This window comes from Lactuca virosa, chromosome 8 (assembly GCF_052849685.1).
Source record: "Lactuca virosa cultivar CGN04683 chromosome 8, Lactuca_virosa_CGN04683_v6, whole genome shotgun sequence".
NCBI classification, from domain to species: Eukaryota; Viridiplantae; Streptophyta; class Magnoliopsida; order Asterales; family Asteraceae; genus Lactuca; species Lactuca virosa.
Window position 1 is genome coordinate 270,239,149 of NC_136433.1, and position 23,166 is coordinate 270,262,314.

A 23,166-nucleotide genomic window follows, 5' to 3' on the forward strand; every position below is an offset into this window, starting at 1 on the left:
CTGAGAACACAAGTTATTTTGAAAACGGTCAACATATATAATGTTGGTGAGTTCATAAGCAGGTTTGATGTGAAAATGTTTTGTATTGTTTGTAAAACCCAGAAAATCCGATATTTTCTATAACAAAAACTGTTTATGAAAATAAAAAGGTGTGATGATCCAATAGTATACGTGTATATGATTTCATAGCATGTAAAAGTGAAATGTATTTCATAATAGTTTCTTGTATTATAGTTGTTGTAAGTGAAAATGAATAATGTTGTTCCCCCGGAAAACCCGATGTTTCCCGATATAAATAGTATGATAGTTTTGTATTATTGTATCGTCACAGCGTATGAATATGATGTCCCATGATTACTTAGGTGGTAATGGATCTCTATGTGAGTCGTTATAACCATGCATAATAATGACTAATTCCCCTGTCTTGGCATTGTATCAAATGCCGGTCTTGAATTAAGATTTTGTCACCCTAGACTGGCCGAGTCTAACTGTAGCGAACAGCTCAGGTGTGGGGGAGTCACCCCCGTATAGATCTATACACAAACTCTCGCTCTCCCTCCAAGAGACTTTGATTATAACTACAGACTACGACCGACACTTATTGGTGTCACCCGTTATTTTTCACTAAATCCAAATGAAGTTGAATAACATTGTTTTACAACCCGATTTATGTTTACTTGAATAAAAGGTAAGCCTAACAGACGAAGAGAAAAGGACTACGGCGGCCCACTAACTTCATATGTTATTACAGGCTGTCGAGTATGCTACGGACACGATATAGCCCATTAAGCATATTATGAATGTTTAGGGTTTTATTAGCAATGCAAATGGACCATTAAGGCCCAATAGCATGTTAAAGCCGATAAAGGCCCATTGGGTATGTAATTGGGTCACCGGAAGCCCAATAAACATGTGTGATTATATTGGGCCCAATAATCATGATATTGGGCCACAAAGGCCCAGTAGCACGAATAGAATGTTATTTGAGCCCAACCATTGAATCCTTTATATTTTATTGATCTTAAGTTCGTAATGTAGGTATTTGTTGTAAGCGAAATGTTTATTCGAAGTGTTAAAATACTTTGACGTTTGATTTATAACGAAGCTTTGGTTATACATATATATTTTTAAAAACCATGCGTTATAAACTTGATATTTTTAACCCAAAAATTTATATTTATCTATTCGGCCCAAAACATTTAGTTTGACCATTTTAGCCCCTTTATCTATAAAAATGGCACTTTTAGTCCCCTTTTAGTAAATTTGACATTTTTGGTCCTTAAACCGTTTTTCTTGACATTTTAGACCCAAACTTTATTTAAATAATAATTTCAGCCCAAAACTATTGTATTTGCCATTTCCAACCCTTACTTGTAAAAGGATTACACTTTTGGCTCAAATTCCGTAAGTTTTACAATTTTGACCCCAAAATCAAAAACTTTGCATTTTTAGTCCACTTTTTTGCATCAAAATCATTTTCAGCCCCTAAAAACAGTTTGTTTATGTTTTAGACTCATATTTTGGTAAGTTTACCACTTCAGCCCCTCAAATACTTCATTTTTCGCAACTTTGGGCCCAAAACTCGTAAGGCCCAAATTTAAAGCCCATTAAGCTAAAATTTATGTTTTTGACCCCTAGACAAATGTTATTTTAATAAAAGTTAGATTTTTATGTAAATAATACCATTTTGTCCTTATAAAACTGAAATTATCATATTTTACCCAAACCTTTATTATTTTTGCAAAAAATGACACTTACAAGGATTTTGACCTTGTTTTCACTTCTTGAACCCAAAGACTCTTAGATCTTTGAAGTATGTGGTTTATTATGTTATTTGTCTATGTAACCTTCACACCTTAGCCACAGATCTCGTGATTTAGCAAGTAATATCATATTCTCACAACTTAAACCAAAGAAATCACATATAACAAGCATACACACATAGATCAACACATAGTACTTGTATTCTCCCCCAAAAATCATGTAAAAACAAAAACAAGGGGTATGAACTCACCTTGGATTTGTTGGTTCGGTTTTGAAGAAAGAAATGGAAGAGATTGATGTTATTTTTGGCCCTAGCAAGCTTCTTGAGAGGACTTTGGTTTAGATAGCTTCTAAGGAGTAGATCACGAAAATTGCATGAATTAGGAAGAGGTTTTTGATGAAATAAAGAAACTGGGTCATGGATCCAAACAACAACTTACCAAAGATGATGATTCTTATGGAAGAACCTCCTTAAAGTGTCCAAGATCTCGAAATTTTTGATGGAAAGAGGAGTGTTCTTTGAGAGATTTGAGAGTGTATGAAAGTGAAGTATGTGTGGATGTGTTTGTTTCTTGCTCTCGGTCGTAAGTAGAAGAAGAGAGAAGAGGGAAGAGAATAGATGAAGTGATAGGTTCATGGGGAGGAGAGAAATCTTGCATGGAAATCCAAAATGTAAAAATGATGTGTCTTGCCCACATAATTCTACATTTCCCCTTTTTTTATCATTTGGGCCGAAATGGGCTAAAGAGAGAGAGAGAAGGAAAATCATTTTGGCCCATTCTTGGCTTTGCTCGAAAACACAAGGTCCAATAAGAGGTTTTCGGCCCATTGGGCCCTTAGGGTGGGTCATGGCCCAATTTGCATAAAAGAATGAATTTTATGGCCCATTAGGGCTTATTAGATTTGTTATGGCCCAACAAGGCCCATTAAAGGTAAACTAATTCATTTTAGGCCCATTATAGCCCAAAATGTTAAGTTTCATGCAAGTGGTCTAATTAGAGCCCATTTAAGGGTCCTAAGCCCAAAATAGTCAAATTGGAGGCTTATTGGTCCATTAGGCCCAATAAGAAAATCCTAGTCCATAATGGACTTCAGTCGGGATTTTTAGGGTTTCCAATCTTCCATTGATCATTTGAAGTGTTTGTATAGAGTGTTTGATGGGATTTTGTTGTCATTGAATAAACATCATGCATACTTTCAAGTTTAGTTACTAATGTTATCATTGTTAACGTTTACAAAAGCATTAGAATTCCTAGTTGTGACAACTGTTGCCTGGAATGCAACCGAGTTTATCTCAGCTGGGGTCGATGTTGCGTTGTTTCCACGGGTGGGTCTTTGAGGCATCTATCTGTCATGGAATGGAAATATGTTAAGTGCCTATCATTTTGCGTGTTTGTGATCCTATAGACTAGGGGCATAGTGTGTGAACTTAAGTACTCTCATGCATTAACATTAAAACAAGGAAAATGAAACACATAGCAGGCGACAAGTCATGATAAAACATAAAGCATTTTCATTAATACTAATAGTCTTGATACATGAAAATTTGCCAAAAGGCATGCAGTACAATATAAAATCCGGCAGCATAACGACCCTATGAGTAGTGTAATCACTAAAACATAGAGTCGGTAGTACATAGCATAGTACACCTAAGGGAAACCTAATACTACCGGTAGCTACTGCTGGTCCTAGTCATGGTGGGATGTGTCAGGGGGTGGTGTTGAGGAAGTGGATTCTCCCTGAAGGCGAGCCACTTGTCGCTCCACGTCTCGAAGTCGACTCTCCCACCTCACCTGTCTCATGTGGAACTCCCGGATAACCTCTCGTGTTTCCTGCTCCTCCCGCTCAACCCTAGTCCGCATCTGGTGCATCTGATCGGCGGTGCTCTGATCCAGATCGCCAGTGTCCCTCAATCGTCTTACCATGACTGGAAGTGCTCGGTCAGCCGGTCCTCCATCCCTCAAGTCATAGAACTCGCGATCCATGCCAAATGAGGGTCGTTGTCCCTGTTGTCTGCTCCATCTCCAAATGTCGATACCTCATGGAGGGTAGGGTCGTTAGGGCCCATTCGGTGAGCTAGCACCCTCACTGGGTATGGTGGGTTGATGACTACAGACTCAGTGTCTGAATCATCGTCGTTGTCGTCACCAGACTCTTCTTCTTCAATGTCTGCCACAGGTTCCGTAGGTCCCTCTTCGATTTCTTCTTCTGGTTCCTCCTCTTCCACGGGGTCCTCTTCAGGTTCCTCGTCGGACTCCTCTAGCCATCCGTTATTTCCCTGATTGGGAAAGTAGGGATCGCCAGGGTGGTGGAAATCAGCCATACTGACTGCACGAGGGTGCCTAAATAGATCACGTTTTGAATATCTCCTATAGTATATTTTTAGTTATTTGAGTTTTGGGTTCCCTAGAGTTTTTGGAGAGCAAGGTAGGCTTTTGGATTCATTTCCCGCTATGATTACTCCCGAACACATGTTGGTCATATTCTGAATAAATATAGTTGATCAGGCTATATTTACCCCTAATATGACTACATAACTGCCCAGGTTTAATCATAGTGTTCGATTTCCTCCAGAAGCTTTTATTAGATGTTGTTAGACTATTATCCTAGTATGCGCACATAAGTGTGAGATTTTTTTTTTGTTTTGTTCAGAGTTATTTAGTCCCATTGTGTTTATAGTTGCATATCATGTATGGTTAGATATGCTAGTTCACTATAAACATTGCTCTGATACCAACCTGTCACACCCCCGAACCAGACGGCAGAAACGTCCGGGGGCTCGTGTGACTAACAATTGAATAATCATCACAATGAATATACATGAAGCATAACACATTCATTACCAACATTACATAATACAACTGGCATTGTTTACATCAAGTACATTGTTAAAATACATAAGTTCTAATTGTTCAAAGTAAGATAAGTGATGTTACATAAACAAAACCATACACTTGCTTATCTTCCAGCTTAACGATTCCTGAGAATACAAGTTATTTTGAAAACGGTCAACATATATAATGTTGGTGAGTTCATAAGTATATTTGAGTAAAAGTCTTTGTATCTTTCATAAAAACCCAGAAAATCCGATATTTTCTGTAATTTGTTTTGAAAATGATGTGAAGGTCGAGTATAAATGCATGTGTAAATTTAATAGATAAAACTTGTAAGAGTGTAGTTTAGGTTCATTGTATTTTGAATAAATGATAATTGTATATGAATAATTTCCCCAGAAAATCCGATATTTTCTGTTTTATAACAATGTCTAAATTCTTGTATCGTTAAATAAATCGTTTTGTATTAACACAATTAAAGAGTTTATCTACAAAAGGTTATCCTTTGGTATAGAATCCCTATATGAGCCGTTATAACAATGCATAATAATGACTAGGTCGCCCGTCTTGGTATTTTTTCAAATGTCGGTCTTGGCTAAGGATGTTGTCGCCCTAGACTGGACTAGTCTAGCTGTAGCGAGCAGCTAAGGCGTGGGGGTCACCCCGTATAGATCTATACACAAACCTCCGCTTTCCTACCAGGAAACTCTGATTATAACTACAGGCTACGATTGTACACCCAGTGGTGCCAACCGACAAGTCTCACTAGATTCTTAACCTCTTTTGTATTATGTTTAATGTTTACGTATTTGTGAGACGTTTTGTATTCGAAAGGTACTTGAATAAATTTTGGAAAATTTATATTTTTGGTCCAATTTGAAAATAAGTGACATTTTCACCTCTAGACTTGGTTTATTTACACTTATGACTCAAACTTTGGCCGAAATAACATTTGTAAACCTCAAACCTCATTTTTTGCAAATTGGGCCCTAAAGCCGTGAGGCCCAAAAGTTTGGCCCAATAAGCTTAAATTTGCATTTTTGATCCCTATGAAAACATGTTTAGCATAAAAATACCTTTTTATACATGTGGGACCAGTTTGGCCCTTTTAAAAACAAAATTTTTACTTTTTACCCTTATCTTTTGTTTTCTTGACAATTTTTAACCTTTAACAAGATTTTTGTTGAGTTCTTTTGCATCTTCAACATATGTTCACTTTTGGCTTGATAATATGCTGTATATAGTGTTGTAGTTCTTAGATCTTTGTTATATACACTTAAAATTTCGAGATTCACTAAGATCTAACACATTTTTACAAAATAAACTTAGGATTCACACAAAACATGCATATAACACATAGATCTACACATTTTACTTGTATTCTCCCCCAAAAATCATGTAAAACCGAAAACAATGGGGTATGAACTCACCTTTGTTTTGATGTTTCGGTATTTGAAGAGAAATAAAGAAGATTTTTGGTCCTAGAAAGCCTCCTTGAGTTGATTTCGAACTTAAGAAGCTTCTAAGGTGTTCATGGAGTAAAGTTTTGTAAGAAAGAGTTCTAGATGTTGAAATGAAAGAAGATGTTTGTGTTTTGATAGCACTTACCAAAGATTGACAACACTTGATGAAGATCCTTGAATCAAAGCTAAATTTTCGAGATTTCTTTGAAGGAAGGAAGAGGATGATCTTTGAGAGTAATGGAGAAAATTTGTGTAATGTGTGTGTGTGTGTGTTTGGTGGCTCTCGGCGGAGAAGAAGAAGAGAGGGGAGAGAGAGAGAAGTGAAGTGACTATTATGGATGCATGTTGGTCCATGCATGGATATATGGTGTGTAATATGGAGGTGACACCTCCCAAAGTCAACCCTCCCCATAATACTTCTTTTCCTTTTTTATACTTGGGCCGATATTTGGGCTAGGAGGAAAGAGTGGATTTGGCCCAATAACTCTAGCTATGATACTTGGACCCTAAACATAAGGTTTTTCGACCCAATGTGCTCTTGGAAGCATTCACGGCCCAATTAGAGTCAAAGAATTGGCTTATGGCTCACTAATGGTTAATTGGACTAGTTATGGCCCAATAAGGCCCATTAGGGTTAGAATGAATCATTCTAGGCCAAAATGGTCCAAAATGTTTTAGATTTATGAATTGGGTCCAATTAGGATCCAATTAGGGCTTCTAAGTCCAATAAAGTTGAATTGGGTGCTTATTGGTCCATTAGGCCCAATAAGGAACTCCTAGTTCAAAATGGACTTAAACCATGAATCTTAGGGCTTCAGACTCTTTGATGAATATAATTTATGAATCTAACTGAGCATTGAGTGAGATTTACTTAAAGTATATGTTTTACAACTATTGAATGGTTATACAGGAATAGAATTTCCTAGCTAGAATTGCCAGTTGTGACACGGTACATCGTCCATAGTCGCCTGAACCTTCTCCCAGGTATCCATCACATATGCAACAAATCCATAACAACCCTGCTGAAGATAGCGTCTGACCCTAGTGGCTAAACATAGACTGACCCACGCTGAACACCCTCTCCCTGAATCATAAACTCTCCCCCACTTGGGTTCGGAATATGCACCAGTTGATGCTCGCAATAAATCATTGATCCATTTGGGCTCATCCAATCCATCCCCACAAAAACCTTGCTCTCACGCAGAGGAATAGGAACCAAATCAATCAGATACTGCTTGTTGAACAACTCTAGAACACAACCCCGATGAACCCTCGATGTCCGAACATGATGATCATCAGTAATCTCGACCTCTAATGGACAACCCAGCTCCCCCGGAGCGTCGACAAACCTCTTGTTGAGCGCAAGAGATACAAAGGATCGGGTAGCCCCCGAATCAAACAATACCAAAGCAGAAATACCGTTCACCAGGAACGATCCTAAAAAAAAGACAGATATAAGTAGGAAAAATCAGCATAAATATAAGATAAGGATAAGATACGTACCCGTTACCATATCTGGTGCCACACGAGCCTCCTTGGCTCTCAACTGAAATGTCCTGCTCCTCACAATAGACGACTCTGCCTTGCCCTAACAGCCATATGTAATTCGCAAGGTCGCTGTAACGGTTGCTACAACTGGTCCCCCTACTGCTAAACTCGAATAATTGACCTTCTTATGGCCCCTCTGATTGCAATGAAAGAAAATCAGATCAGATACTCGGGTGTTGGCGGCAGCACTGCAATCTCTGCTGAAGTGACCCGTCCTGCCGCACTTGAAGCAGCCAGAACCACTCAGCCTACATGCCCCATCGTGCGTCTTGCCGCACTTGCCGCAACAGCCCTAACCCTGCTAGCCCCTCGACCTCGAGTAAAAAACCTTGGGCCTCTTGCCTGAATCCTCATAACGTTGAACTTGATCCGACTTCCTTTTCTTCTCCATCTCCAGATCAATCCTTCTCTCTGGCTCGCACCACCATATCATCCACTGTCTTGCAACTAGATCTACTCACAAACTGTCTGATATCGCTCCTCAACATATCATGATATCTCTCCTTTTTCGTCTCCTCGTCTTCCACATACTGCGGAACCAATAATGCCCTCTCTCGGAACAATGTAGTGATCTCTTCCACCGTCTCAGTAGTCTAGCGAAGGTCCTGAAACTCCCTCGCCAACTGATGGACCTCAATCACCGATGCAAACTCAACCTGAAACCTCGTAACGAAATCCTTCCAAGTAATTGAACTCTCAAGGCGTGTCCAACCTCCTCCCACCAGTCTCGAGCTTTTTCCTTCAGAAGACAGGATGCAAGTCTGACCATCGCCCCCTTGGGGCAACAACTTGTACGGAAGGCGTTCATGACATCCGATAACCAACGCTTGATCATAATTAGGTCCTTCTTCCCGAAGAACTCCATAGCCCCACATACCCGGAACTCAAGGAAGATCAAAGTGAGAGCTCTCATCATCACCACCATCTCAGAACGAAAAGTGTCCAAGCGCTCATCCAGAATCTCCAAGATACCCTCTTTGACCATACCAAAGATCACAGGAGTCTGCTCAAGAATACTACAGGTAATCTCTGCTGAAATGAACTCCCGCATCTAATCATCCATAAACCAGATCCCAGAGCCCGAATTCGAACCATCACCGCCACCCCATCTGTACTAGAACCTCCTTGAGTGACCACCATACTGAAACATAAACCATATAAACCATTAGAAAAGCACTCCAAGAATCCCACACTTTATAAGCTCCCTGGTATCATCGTGACTTTCCTTCACTCGAGTACAGATCCTCTGCTTCCAGTAGTATGGGGCATACTACCTTCCTCATCTATCCGTACTTTCCTCAAGAATCACCCCAAATCCCCCAAGTTACTTCCCTATCAATCCAAAAAACCCTCATCAAAACAAGGCTTTCAACACCGAATCGTCTCCTAGGTTTTCTTAGGACTACCACCACACCACTCTCCGCTATCAGCTGCAGAAGGAACTTCCTCTAACACCCTCTAACTAACTTACGGATACAATTGCATACCACCGACACCAGATAACTCTTCGAATGAAAGGTCTCACACTACAACGGTTGGATTTCAACAAGATCTGCATAATAGGGTTAAACCTAACCTTATAAAATTATCTAATCTTAGTAATATGTAATTTAGCGTATTCAGTTACTAGTTAGTTGATGTTAATGGAAACTCCTAAAAGCACAAAGCAAGAAACATTCGAGCATTGAGTAATTGGAATCAAGGCATAACCTAAATAGACCATCCTATCACTGACTGATCAGTACTAGCATGCAAGTATACAAGCTCGTACAGTAGGCATATAAAGGCATCTCTCTTATCATTCTATCATGCAATCATGAGCAGATCCTTAGCCCTAATCTAGCATGCGATTCACAGTTTCTAAATTCTAGGCATAACACAAAACATGTATGAGTATTTTGGGAAAACTTATTTGAGCTTGGTTGATTGCATGCACCACACCCCTTTAGTTTATTAGAAAATTATTTTATAAAACATTACTTTTTATGAAAAAAAATCTACCAAATCCTCAGTTTGAGTTCAGACATACCCGAGAGTGTGCCCAAATCCCTCAAACCAAGGCTCTGATACCAACTTGTAACGTACCCTTAATTTAAAACTACAAATTCCAATTTCATAATAATAAAACCATCAAACAAATGTGTTCATAAAACCATAAAGGAAAATTAGAGTATGTCAATCAATCATCCCAATACATCAAAGTGAAATAAGGCGGAAATCATGGTGTGTGCGATGTGATCACCTCGAGCTCTTACCCTTCGATCTGAAAGTACCTAAAACATAAATTGAAAATCGTAAGCACAAAGCTTAGTGAGTTCCCCAAAATATCTCTCACCATACATATCAAACATACAATGGGCCATGCCCAACAACCATCGGGCCCCGCTCGGAACATATATGTATGTATCATGTGATGGGCCCCGCCCAACACACCCATCAGGCCACGCCCGACATACATATAATACATTCATACATGTAAGGTCACACAGAAAACTAGCATACAGATAACCATAATCCATGGGTCGGTATTGGTTCCTTCGACCCGCTAAACGTTGAGAGGAGACTCACCTCAAACTGCCGAAAAATCAGATAAATGCTCGGGCTACTAATCCGGGAAATCTCCGCAATAAATTTGATCAAATAACATCCTAATTAATAATTAGGGAATAAACCATATCCGAGAGTCTAAGTCTTTAACCCCAACTCCTAGGGTAAAAAACCATTTTGCCCTTCCCTTACTGGGCCTAAATATGAAAGCCCAAAACGGCCCAACTAGCCCAAACATGGCCCAATATTGAAGGAGGGCCATAACATGGTGTTTGCCCCACATACCCAACACATACGCCCCGTGTACGCTGGTTGACCCGAAAGCGGGCTGCTAACCCAATACGTATAATGTACTAAGGAGTACGCCCGTCGTACTGGCCAGAGTCCCAAACGCTAACCTAGGGTCTTAATCCCTTAAGACCTTAACATACAAACCTTAGATCTTCTACTAAATGATGTCTTAATCCATAAAGTTGGTAACTTTACCAACTTGCATGGCTCACAAGGACCCAAAACTAAACCTAGGTCCAAACCACCTTACAAAGGTCCACAACTCATGCATAGGTGAAACAAAACCATCAAGACTCGATTTTTATGCTTCTAGGACATTAGATCTACTAAGAAATTCCATTCTAAGGTTATGGAGTAGCACATACTCCCAAGAACCAAGGTCATGGAACCAAAAGCACTTAAATCTTCCCATAAATGAGATCTCAACAAGGGAACCATCAAGGTAAGAACTTTTTACCTCCAGAAACTTGCAATGAAGAAGATGGCTCAGGATTTTGAGGCTCCAACTCTAACAATGCGCCACCACCAAGTCTTTTCTTCTTCTAATGCACCAAAAAGGACCAAAAACTCAACCAATAGCTCAAGAATGCACCAAAGATGGCTAGGATTTCATAGGGTATCTTTAGAAGGAAGGAGGCTGATGAGGGGAAAGGTCTTGAGTCCATAATGATAATTAAATAGTGTCCAAACCCTAAAAATTAGGGTTTGTCCCTGGACAGCGTATGCCCATCGTACTCCCTCCATCCCAAAAGTTTCAGTTTTTCCCCCTTAGGACCAAATTTGCAAGTTAATATAATAGTAAGGGTCAAAATAAGAAATACCTTGGAACTGAGTGTTATAATTCTTCTCCACGTGAATTAGACTTCCTCCTCGTAGTCTGCCACCGCAAATAACTCTGGGTAATGTTCCCTCATCTCGTCCTCAGGCTCCCACGTCCACTCGGAACCCTTGCGGTGTTGTCATTGCACCTTTACCAGATCCACCGTCTTGTTTCGCAGAGCCTTCGTCTTCCTGTCAAGGATGGAAATCGATCAATCAATATAATTCAGGCAATCATCCACCTGAATATCCTCCAACGGAACCACCGCGGAATCATCAACCAAACATTTCCGCACCTGGGAGATGTGAAGTGTGTTATGGATTTGACTAAGCTCCTCGGGTAGATCCAAGCGATAAGCAACCTTGCCCACCCGGACCAAAAACCCAGAAAGGACCGATATACCTAGGGCCCAACTTTCCAAGGTGACACCTTCAAGAGCACCATGTTCCCAACCTGGAACTCTAGATCTGATCGGCGCCTATCGACATAGCTCTTCTGCCGACTTTGTGCTGTTTGAAGTCTACCCCGAACCTGTTTTATCAACTCTGTCATCTTGAGTACCACCTCAGTACTCCCCATGACTCGCTGACCGACCTCACCCCAACATATCGGGGTCCTACACTTCCTCCCATAAAGCATCTCAAAAGGGAGATTCGTATCCCAACTCCCACCGAAATCCCATACACATGCCCGAAGTATATACTCCAAGGTCTGGACAGTTCACTCACTCTGTCCATCAGTCTGCGGGTGGGAAGCCGTGCTGAAATCCATACGAGTACCCAGCTCCTCGTGAAACCTCTTCCAGAATCTGGAAGTAAACCAGACATCCCTGTTTGAAACCATTGAAACCGACACTCCATGTCGTGCCACAACCTCCCTGATGTAAATATCAACCAGATTCTCCGCCAAAATACTCTCCCGAATCGGGATAAATTGCACGCTTTTGGTCAATCGATCAACGATGACCCATATCTAATCCACCCCGCACGCCGTACGAGGAAACTTCGTGATAAAATCTATCGTAATATATTCCCATTTCCAAACAGGAACTTCCAACGACTCCATTTTTCCGTGGGGTCGCATATGCTTGGCCTTGACTTTCCAGCAAGTCAAGCACCTCTCCACATACCAGGGCACGTCTCACTTCATGCATGGCTACCAATAGTCGGGTCGAAGATCCCTATACATCTTTGTCACTCTGGGATGGATAGAGAATCTCGACTTGTGCACCTCCTCTATCAATACATGGCACACACCACCCCCAATATGGGACCTACACTCTCCGGTGAAGGGTTAATAATCCCCGACCATCATAATGAAAGGAAGTCACCTGACCCACTATGCGCTCGCTCTTCCAGTGCTCTTCCTTCATAGACTCGACGTATGCCTATCGAATATGTTCGAAAAGTGGGGTAATCACTGTCATCCTCAAACACACACCCCTGATCGGAGTCGCAACTGCCTTGTTGCTGAGAGCATCGGCCACCACGTTGGGCTTCCCCGGGTGATAAACGATCTCATAATCATAGTCCTTCACCACATCCAACCATCTACGTTGCCTCATGTTTAGATTCGGCTGATCCATCAAATACCTCAGGCTCTTGTGATCCGTATAGATAGTACAGCGGGCCTCATAGAGGTAATATTGTCAAATCTTGAGGGCAAACACCACAACCCCCAACTCCAAATCATGCTTAGGATAATTCACCTCGTGAGGCTTCAGCTGCCTCGCAATGTAAGTGATCACATGACCCCACTGCATCTATACTGCACCTAAACCCATGATCGACGCATCGCAATAAACCAAAAAATCCTCAACACCCTCCGGCAGGGTCAGAATCGGCACCTCACACAATCTCTGTCTCAAGGTCTCAAAACTTGTTTGTTGCTCAGGCCCCCAACAAAATGTGACGATCTTCTTCGTCAAACCGCTATCTTGGAGAAATCTTGAATGAATCTCCGATAATAACCTGGAAATCCAAGGAAACCTCGAATCTTAGATGGAGACCTCGGGATTTCCCACCTCATCACCCACTCGCCGCCTCGACCTTGGTCGGATCGACCAAAATACTGTTATGGTTGACAAGATACCTCAGAAACTGCCCCTCGTGCAACCAGAACTCACACTTGGAGAACTTCGCATATAATCTCTCTCCTCCTTAGAGTCTCCAATACCTCCCTCGGATGCTCCTCGTGCAGTTTCTGGGTCTTAGAATAGACCAGGATGTCTTTAATGAACATAATCACAAACCGATCCAACATTGGTTTGCACACGCGATTCATGAGATCCAGGAATGCGGCTGCAACATTGGTCAGCCTGAAGGGCATCACCACAAACTCGTAATGACCATAATAAGTCTGGAAGGCCGTCTTTTACGTATCCTCCTGTCTCACCCTCATCTGATGATATCATGAACGCAGATCAATCTTGGAAAACCAAGATGCACCCTGAAGCTGGTCAAATAAATCGCCAATCCTCGGGAGCGGATAATAGTTCTTCACTTTCGATACACATCCGATGCGACCCATCCTTGTTCTTCACAAAAAAGATTGACGCTCCCCATGGTGAACTACTCGGTCGAATTAATCTCTTGTCTAACAGCTCCTGCAGCTATGTAGACAACTCATGTATCTCTGGATGTGCTAACCGATAAGGTGATTTGGCTATCGGACCCGCACCAGGAACCAAGTCAATCCGAAACTCCACTTTCCTCTCCGGAGGCACACCAGGAAAATCCTCAGGAAACACATCCAGGTTTTAATGGGTTCCCGGTCTCGGGAAGCATATTGATAGAGTTGATTCAGTGATTGTAGCTTTGAGAGTCCTCGGCTTTGTGGTTCTCATTAGAAGTTCGGTCTTATAGCTAGGAAGTTGTGAAATATGTTGGTGTTGTACGTGCTTCTCTATAGCGGTTATATAGATGAGACTCGCGTTGAGAGTCGCCTTATTTTGAATGGAGGTTTCAACAGCAGTAAATAGTCATGGGTTCTGTTTTCCATTTGGTTCTCATCGCGATTATGCACTTATGTGTGGGATTAGCATGACGACGATTGACCGAGGAGGTTTAGAGTCGATCAAATCTACGGGTTTTTGGCTAGGGGTTCCATCGTGAAGTGGAAACAAGAGCTGATTTCAAGCACGGAATCTAATTTTAGTGGGGGAGAATTGTAACATCTGGATGATGATGTATTTTCAATTTTAACCCTATGTATGAATTAATATTGCATTTTGACCCTTGTGCACAAGGAAGATTGCAAAAATGGCCCATAATGGCATTTTTGTGATTTTTGGCCAAAGAGTTAGTATGTTGGGCGTACATTGTGTATGTTGGGCGTACTTGGGCGGACCTTAGTACGTTGGACAAACACCGTGTATGCAGGGCGTACGTGAAGGATCCTCAAACCCTAAATGTTAAGGTTTGGTCCATATATAAACATCATTAACTCCTCATTTCTCATTCACTCTTCAGCCTCCACTTTCCATTTCGTCCATATAGAACCCTAATCCTCCTTGAGAGTGTTCTTGAGCTTTTGTGGGTACTTTTGGTGATTAAGAAGGAAGGAGAAGAAGAGAGTACCACCTTGGAAGAGTGAGGCACCTTATATCCAGAATCTCATCACCATTTGGCATCTTTTTAAGGTAAAACGCTCTGAACTTGATGATGATTTGTTTAAGATCTTGTTACCCTTGAAGTTGTGAACATTTTGGTCCCATTAGCTTGCCATTATGAGTATAGGTTACTCTAAGTCATTTGATTCGTCCTTTTAGACATTTCAAAGTGTTGTGATGTATAAAAATATGATCTTGAGTGTTATATGTAACCCATGCATGTGTTAGATGGTCTTATTGGATTAAGAACTTAGGGTTTTGGACATTAAGCACTTTATAGCCATGCAAAGTCATAAAGTTGGAAACTTTATGACTTAGGACATCATCTTGGGCTTGGATCTGAGTTTTGGACGTAAGGCCCTAATGGAATAAGCTCTTAATGGAGTTTTGGGACTGGGCTTGCGTACGTTGGGCGTAGTTGGTGGTACGATGTTCTTACGCGGTCAGCTCCCCGTTTTTGGTCAATATCAGAGTGCGTTGGGCGTACTCTCTTGGTACGCAGGACGATTTATCTGAGATTACATTGTCTAGATTAATCCCCCAAAATCCTTCGACCTTTTCGAGAATGATGTATTCCTTTCTAGAATATCCTATTCCCCTCAATAGGAATTCTCTCTCTCTCTCTCTCTCTCTCTCTCTCTCTCCGATGATATTGAATCCGCTGCTATTTCATATAAGTCACTATCCAATTCCATAACAGAAAGAGATGGGACTAGAGCTTTTGGCTTTCTATTTGTTTGGCATTCAATAAGCTCGTTGCGTTAGAAAGACATAGGGACTTGTAGTCTTTACTTCCTTTGGAGGCTGGGATAATAAGGACTTCGGTTGTTGAAGAAAATGTCTCGATGAACCTTTATTCGCACTTTATGTCACTAACCCGTGGCGGACAGAGCTAACAGGTGACGGTAAAGGTACCTCCACATTTCGAACCTCGGGAGAGAAGGACGTTGATCGAGCTTTTCCATGCCTAGTCCCGGTTTCAGTTAAAGACCCATAACGGGCTACAAATCTATAATAATGAAGTTTTTATGTGAGAAAGTCAAGCCAGGACTACTCCGTTGAGAAAGGATTTTGACTTTTGGACCTTGACCGTTGCTTTTGGCTTTGACAAGGGTTGACTAAGTTTGACTTAAGGGTATTTAGGATATTTTGAGATATAGTTAAGCATTGGTCTCTATCTGTTGAATAGGTAACCTGTAGAGCTGGTATTCAGAGCAGTTTATTGTTCAGCTATTCGTCAGACTGAGAGGTGAGTCTTCCTCACTGTACCCGTGGATCGAAGGCACCAATGTCGGCCCACTAGATTATTTATCCTGGTTAGGATGGTATTATGCTAGTTTGTAGCTGATTAGTAGATCTGCATGATTATCTGTATGTGTTGGTTTTGTGTTATGTTTACATGTTACATACGTCGACATATTGTGTTGGGTTGAGGTTGTAATGCTTTGTGCGGCAGCCAATAAACCTGGAGCAATCCAGACCTATGCTGCGGACCTTGTAGGGGTATTCCAGACATAGGTTGTGGGCTCGGGAGCAATCCAGATATGAGCTGAGGGCCCGAATGGCATGCCCGACTCATATTGTGGGCTCGGGGGTAATCCAGACCTATGTTGAGAACCTTTGTAGGGGTATTTCAGACATAGGCTGTGGACCCATTATATGTTGTTATATGTATGTGTGTGATTGGTACTTTGGGGAACTCACTAAGCTTTCGCTTAAAGTTTTAGTTTATGGTTTCAGGTACTTCGGAGGATCGTGGGAAGGCGAATGCGTGATCGTACACAACTTCTTGTTTTATGTCACCGGGTCTTGGGAAAACTCTAATTTGAAATAATGTTTTTGAAACAATGACTCTTTTGTAAACAATTTTGATTAATGGTTGATTTTTGAAAATTTTAAATTTATTGTATTTTTGGAGTGTTACATAGTAGTCAACTAAAAAGTCATTGATCCTTTGCAACAAAACCTCTGCTCCACGTCTACCTTCATGGTATTCACCAATCCATCCTATCAATAACCATACGAAGATGATCTACACATCTTCAAGAATTGAATCAATGTATATATATATCAGTTTGTAGAAAATACATGCTTTTCATTCCTGTTGTCTCATCCTCGTCCCCTGAGGAAATTTCATAAACTCCATCTTCAGTGTCATCGGTTTTTATTTGTGAGATACTTTTTGACTTACCTATAAGAAAGCAAGATAAAGTCATATTCATATAGTAGATCAAAATATGCGGACAAGTATATAATTAAATGGGCAAATTGCATGGAATTACAATTTACTCTACTCTTACTGCCCATACAAACGATAACATACTTTAGTTTTATCCATCATAGCAATCTACTTACCTTTCTTTCACAATCATAACAATGTACTTTACTTTTACCTATAATAGCATCCTACTCGCATTTTGCTACCAATATAATATGAGCAGTGTGTTTAGTTTGTTACATATTATTGCTGCTATTGTATAGTGTGTAAAGAAAATCTAAATTTGTTACTATTATGCTATCATCGGTAAAAAAAAACATAAGTGTTACTGTGTTGCGATAATAGGTGAAAGATAAAGCACATTACATATACTGATAGATAAAAAAAAGGACATTGCAATTTTCTGCAATAAATTATTCAAGATAGAAAATGAAAGAAACAACATTATAGAATCATGTATGAGAGTTCATATCATACCAATTTGTTGGTTAGAATTGGCTCCAACTTCATTAGAGTGCAAAAGATGTTCAACGACACCATCTTCTTTTCCTTTTTTTTATTTTTTTTCTTTTGTTCTTTTTCTTGTCACTGGTTTTAACATCATCTGGAGTAGTGGGGACAACAACTTCAGTCATCTCAATGCTTTTTTTTTGTTTCTTGCATCTTTTGTCATCTTCTTTGGAGAATTTGCACCTTCCAGATTATCTGCCAAGACTTAAAGGCATATTATATTATGTAATGTAGCCATACAAATGAAACAATGCCTTGATGGGGAAAAAAAGAAACATGACCTTATTAAATTAGTCAAAGCTTGCGAGTGCATACCATTTTGTTGGTTGGCATCATCTTCACCTACATTATCATGTGGAACGCCTTCATGATCACCTCCCTCACTATTTTCTTGATTTCTTTTCTTTTTCTTCAATTTTTTCTTTTTGTCACTCATTACAACAATGTTTTTACCCTTGGTAACATGACTAGTGGAAATAACTAATTCCGACAGCTCTCCGTCTCTTTTTTTCTTGTTCCTTGAAACTATTTTTATTTTCTTGTCAGAATTTTGCACCTTAGTGAATGAAGTTGTGTTCCTTCGTCTTTTGTTCCTCCTCATGCACGAACTCCCTGTTCCTTCACCGTGCACACGCCATCATCTGAAAAGTGAAAAACACAAAATTGATAAAATCAATTAATTAGAAATTTTAACATGTCATCAACCATCATAGTTGATTGAAAACCTAGCAGAAGGATTTTTTTTACAGCTCTCTCGAAGTCTCTTTTCAAGAGAAAAATAAATCAGAACAATATTAACAAATGATATGATGCAACTTGCAACATTGTTAGGTTCAGTGAACTCAAAATCCCAACAGCCACTCGAAGCATTTCTGTAAAAATAAAATCATATCTGTAAACCCTATAAAATATAATTCATTTGAAATAAGAAATATATCAAACTCAATAAACCTGCGCATCGATCAAATTGCAGGAAATCAGACTAAGGCAAAATGAGAGATGAAAGCAGGTAATCAACTATGTGATTTGAATCGATTAGACAAAAGTAAAACCCTAAAACTGAAAACCCAATTGAGTTTGTTACCTGGACTAAGAGTCAGTTGTTTGTTATAACTTAAAATTGATTAAACAAAACTTGCAATAGAAAAAGCAACATCGATGCAATTCGATACAGTCTTCATCAACATCAGAGTTCATCTTATGAGTTAATCTTATTCAACTGCCTTAAGTCTCCATTAATATTCTTCATTGATGATATTTTAGGGCTTTGCCCCAAACTTTGAGAGAAAAAGGTGGAGAAGATGGAATCAAATTTCAAATATGTTACATGTAAGATGAGTAACGATATTTTCATTTATCTGTAAGATGAGAAGATGGAATCAAATTTGAAATATTCTTCTCCATTATACTTCTGTCGCTAGGTTTTTGCAAATATGTTACCCGTAAGATCTTTGAATTGAATCGATCAATATAGAGTTCCTCGACAGAGAAGGCATGTTGGTATCATGTTGCAATGATGAAGCCGAATTAAGGTTAAAGTTTTTGTGATTTTAGGTTTCAAATGGAATCTGAGTTTGGAAACTTTGAATATCATTAAGGAGACATGTAATTGTTGTTAAAGAAAAAGTGTTCTTTTTATTTGGTCAAGATGATATCATAAAATTGATCCAAAGGTGAAAATTTATTAACGAAAACCAATGAGTCTGATTGTTGAAAGTGATGTAATAAGGTTTCTTTTTAATATATATATATATATATATATATATATATATATATATATATATATATATATATATATATATATATAAAGATGAGTTTTTTATTTTAATCTTTTTCAGTTTTGTTTCAATGTTGCTTAATATTTTTTTGATCACATTATTTTTGTTGTAGTCCGATAGTATAAAAAGGGGCATTATTATCTTGTTTCGTAAGTATTAAATAACTATATATGTAATTGCATACCCTTAAACTTTTACATAGAAGTAATATTTTTGTAAAAGAAAAAAACATTATATATCAAATATTAGTATTCCATACCCATTAATCTAGTATTTGCATATCCTTTGTCCAAATATTTAGGTTAAACTCAACACTGCATCTAACAAAAAAGTAAAACTATTTTTTTTTTTTTGATAGTGTAATAAGCATGATTGCTAACAAAAACGAATCTTCAAAACTACCCTAGAGTAGCAACTAAAAATAATAAGAATAATTCAAGATAACTAAAATGCCTAAAAATGAAATTGTCAATCAACCAATATTTTCACGTAAAACATGATCAACATCCCAATGGAACCTAGTCAACTTGACTGTAAAATATGAAAATTAACAAGTTAAAATTTAAAGCATCTTCAATCAACTAACATCTGTCACTTTATTCCAGTCAGCTTCACATTTGATGGAACAATAAAACCTTTAGCTTGCATACAAGAAATAACCTAACAACCAAAGTAATAGTAAAACATTAAGAACATTGATAGGATAATAGGATACTTAAACCAATTTATAGTTATCACAAGATACAGCAAAAGACATTTTACCTTTGAACAATGAATCCCAATTTCAAGTTCCTTGACATGGCCAAGATTTAGTAAAAATTTCTTAAACATCTCTTGTTCTGCTTCATTAGGCATTGTAAAACCATTCATGCCATTTGTACAAATCCAATTAAAGTTCGCTTTCACTAAAGAAGTCACATTTACCAACAATGCTCCTAATATTTTACCTTGGATTGTTAGTGATAAAATATTAGGAGCAATGATTTCAATGACATCGGCTTTAGATCCCGATGACAACACCAAGTTTTTAACACTCTTTGATGTAATATCAAGACGCTTATAACCATTGCAATTATCCAACACCAAAGTTTCCAAAACAGGACTCCCTGATAATATATTTTCAATCAAATCTTCATCTAATCTCCCAAAAATTATACACAACCTCCTAAGATTTTTCCAACTAATCGCCCCAATTGGATTAATTATGTACCCAACTAATTTCAAATCAGTTAAACATGAACTAGTGAAAAGAATTTGTATCAAAAGTCCATGTGGTTTTCAATATCTATCATAGTTAGTTCTTCACCTACCTAAAAAGACTTATTTGCCCTTTTTAATATATTTTTGATTTTCTTTATTAGGAGAAAGAAAATAAATAAAAACTCCAATGGAACCTCGATTGGTCCCAATTTTGACCAAGCCTCTAGGCCTCGAAAAGAGTTGAAAGTGGCAACTGAGATGGTGATTCAATATTTTAACAACAAAACCAATCAGACTTTAGTTTTATATCTTCAAAACTCAAGAAACACGCCTGTATTGCAGGTGAAAATTGAAATATTTTTTGAAAACTACACATTTTCTTTCTGAAATATTAGTGATAAATATATAAAGAAGTTTGATTTGGTTGTTTATCATCTCTCATCTCTCTCATGCATTTCGTCAAACAGGTTCCCAGCTAACCCATATCTTACCACACACATCTGGTTCATAAATGTTAAATTTCAAAATCTTAGGCAATTTACAGATAAGATTTCAAGATCAAGAGTCGTCAATAAGTAGCAGGGATGGGTTCTGGAGTCAACTTTAATTGGAGGAACAACTAATTATAATACCAATAATTCACTATAACAAAAATGCCTGAAACTGACGATTACTATTTTCGCATACAACATGATCCACAAGCAAATGCAACCAAGTCAACTTTAAAAAAAAAATACGAAAATAATTAATTTAAAGCATCTTCAATAAACCAACTTCCGTCACTCTATTCCAGTCAGCTTCACATTTGATGGAACAACAAATCCTTTAGCTTGCAAACAAGAAATAACCTACCAACCAAAGTAATAAAATATTAGGATTTAGGACCATTGATACACGATACTTAAAACAAGTTAGCTTATCACAAGATATTAAAAGAAATTTTACCTTTGAACAATCAAACCCAATTTCAAGCTCCTTGACATGGCCAAGTTTTAGTATAAATTCCTTAAACATCTCTTGTTCTGCTTCATTAGGCATTGTAAAACCATTCATGCCATTTGTACAAATCCAATTTAAGTTCGCTTTCACTAAAGAAGACACATTTACCAATAAAAACCTCGACAACAAAAGTTCACCTCTGATTGTTAGTGATAAAATATTAGGAGCATTCATTTCAATGATATTGAATTTAAATCCAGATAACACCAAGCTTTTAACACGTTTTGAAGTAATATCAAGCCGCTTATAACCATAACAACTATGCAACACCAAACTTTCCAAAACAGGACTCCCACATAATATATTTTCAATCAAATCTTCATCTAAATTCCTAATAATTATGCACAAGCTCTTAAGATTTTTCCAACTAACTGCCCCAATTGGATTAATCATGCACCCATATAATCTCAACTCAGTTAAACATGAGCTGGTGAAAAGAATTTGATCTAACATAAAATCATCTCCCCATTCAGTTTTCCACAAATCCAACTTAAGCACTTCAACGTTGCATCTTATAGCATAACGAATCCAACTGCTGAGTGGCGATTGAAATTGAATATCAAAACTGCTATGCACTTTGAATTTCTTGAGCTTTAATTGGGGGCATTGAGTTAGTGATGAAATATTAGGAGCATTGATCTCATTTGAAGTAATATTGAGCCTCCCCTTTCTATGACCATTGCAATGTTTGAACACCAAAGTTTCCAGAAGAGGACTCCCTGATACTATATTTAAGAACAAGCCATCATCTAAATTGACATAGGAAAGATCCAAACTCCTAAGATTTTTCCAACTAATCGCACGGATGGATTCAATATACAGCATAATAATCTCAGATCAGTAAAACATGAATTGATGAAAAAAGGTTGATCGAACAGAAACTTCCGTTCCCATCCCTGAAACCCCAATTTAAACTCTTTTAACGTTACATTGTATAGCATAACGGATACAATTCTTGTAAAGAGATTCAAATTGAATATCATAAATGGTATGCAGTTCGAATTTCTTGAGCTTCAATTGGCGACATTGAGTTAGGGTTTTGTCCACCAATAAATTGAATTTAAGGGATAATCTAAATATGAAAAACTGAGAGTAGGTATGGAGGTCCAAAGATGTTTCCAACGCTTGGAGAGTGTACCTGTTTTAATGGCGTCTTTTGTGGAGGGTAAACGAGAGAGGATTTCCTGAAGCAAGCAATCAGGCAACGCGCTGATTGCATCCTCTTCCACCTTCTCCACCACTACTTCTTGAAACTTAATCCGATTCTGGGCCATTTTAATTTGACGTTCTCCTTCTTCCAACATTTTAATCGCGGCAACAGAGGCACAGTGCCCTCGCTGCTTCCCTCCACGAAAACCTACAAAAACTCAATTGCCGTCAAATGTAAAAATCTCATGTTTTGTTTTAGCCCCTAAATATTGAAAATATACAATTCAGTCTATATACTTCGTATTCTTTAGCCAAATGTGGAAAATATAATTAAGTAATGAGTTAAACAATAAGAAACCATGCCCCATATAGATATTTAATCTTTTTTATATACGATTCAACATTAAAAAGATAACAAATGTTCAAGAAACACCA

The 23,166-nt window shown here is 38.6% G+C and overlaps 2 protein-coding genes across 4 annotated transcripts; both read right to left on the minus strand.

Moving 5' to 3' along the window:
• Window positions 1-18,202: 18,202 nt before the first annotated feature.
• Window positions 18,203-21,067, minus strand: LOC145131512 (putative F-box/LRR-repeat protein At3g28410). Its single transcript, XM_079066188.1, has 5 exons — window positions 21,064-21,067; window positions 20,146-20,597; window positions 19,979-20,043; window positions 18,353-18,477; window positions 18,203-18,246 (listed from the first exon to the last, which is right to left on the minus strand). Exons 1-5 carry the CDS (start codon window positions 21,065-21,067, stop codon window positions 18,203-18,205), a joined length of 690 nt encoding a protein of 229 aa, XP_078922314.1.
• Window positions 21,068-21,206: 139 nt separating this feature from the next.
• On the minus strand, window positions 21,207-22,978 carry LOC145128914 (F-box protein At5g03100-like). Of its 3 annotated transcripts, none has more exons than XM_079063687.1 (3): window positions 22,721-22,978; window positions 21,529-22,307; window positions 21,207-21,431 (listed from the first exon to the last, which is right to left on the minus strand). In XM_079063687.1, exons 1-3 carry the CDS (start codon window positions 22,884-22,886, stop codon window positions 21,363-21,365), a joined length of 1,014 nt encoding a protein of 337 aa, XP_078919813.1. In that variant the 5' UTR covers window positions 22,887-22,978; the 3' UTR covers window positions 21,207-21,362. The 3 variants fall into 3 exon arrangements, with proteins under 3 accessions (XP_078919813.1, XP_078919814.1, XP_078919815.1); XM_079063688.1 differs by having other exon boundaries at window positions 21,529-22,478; XM_079063689.1 differs by having other exon boundaries at window positions 21,529-21,671; window positions 22,721-22,976.
• Window positions 22,979-23,166: the final 188 nt, after the last annotated feature.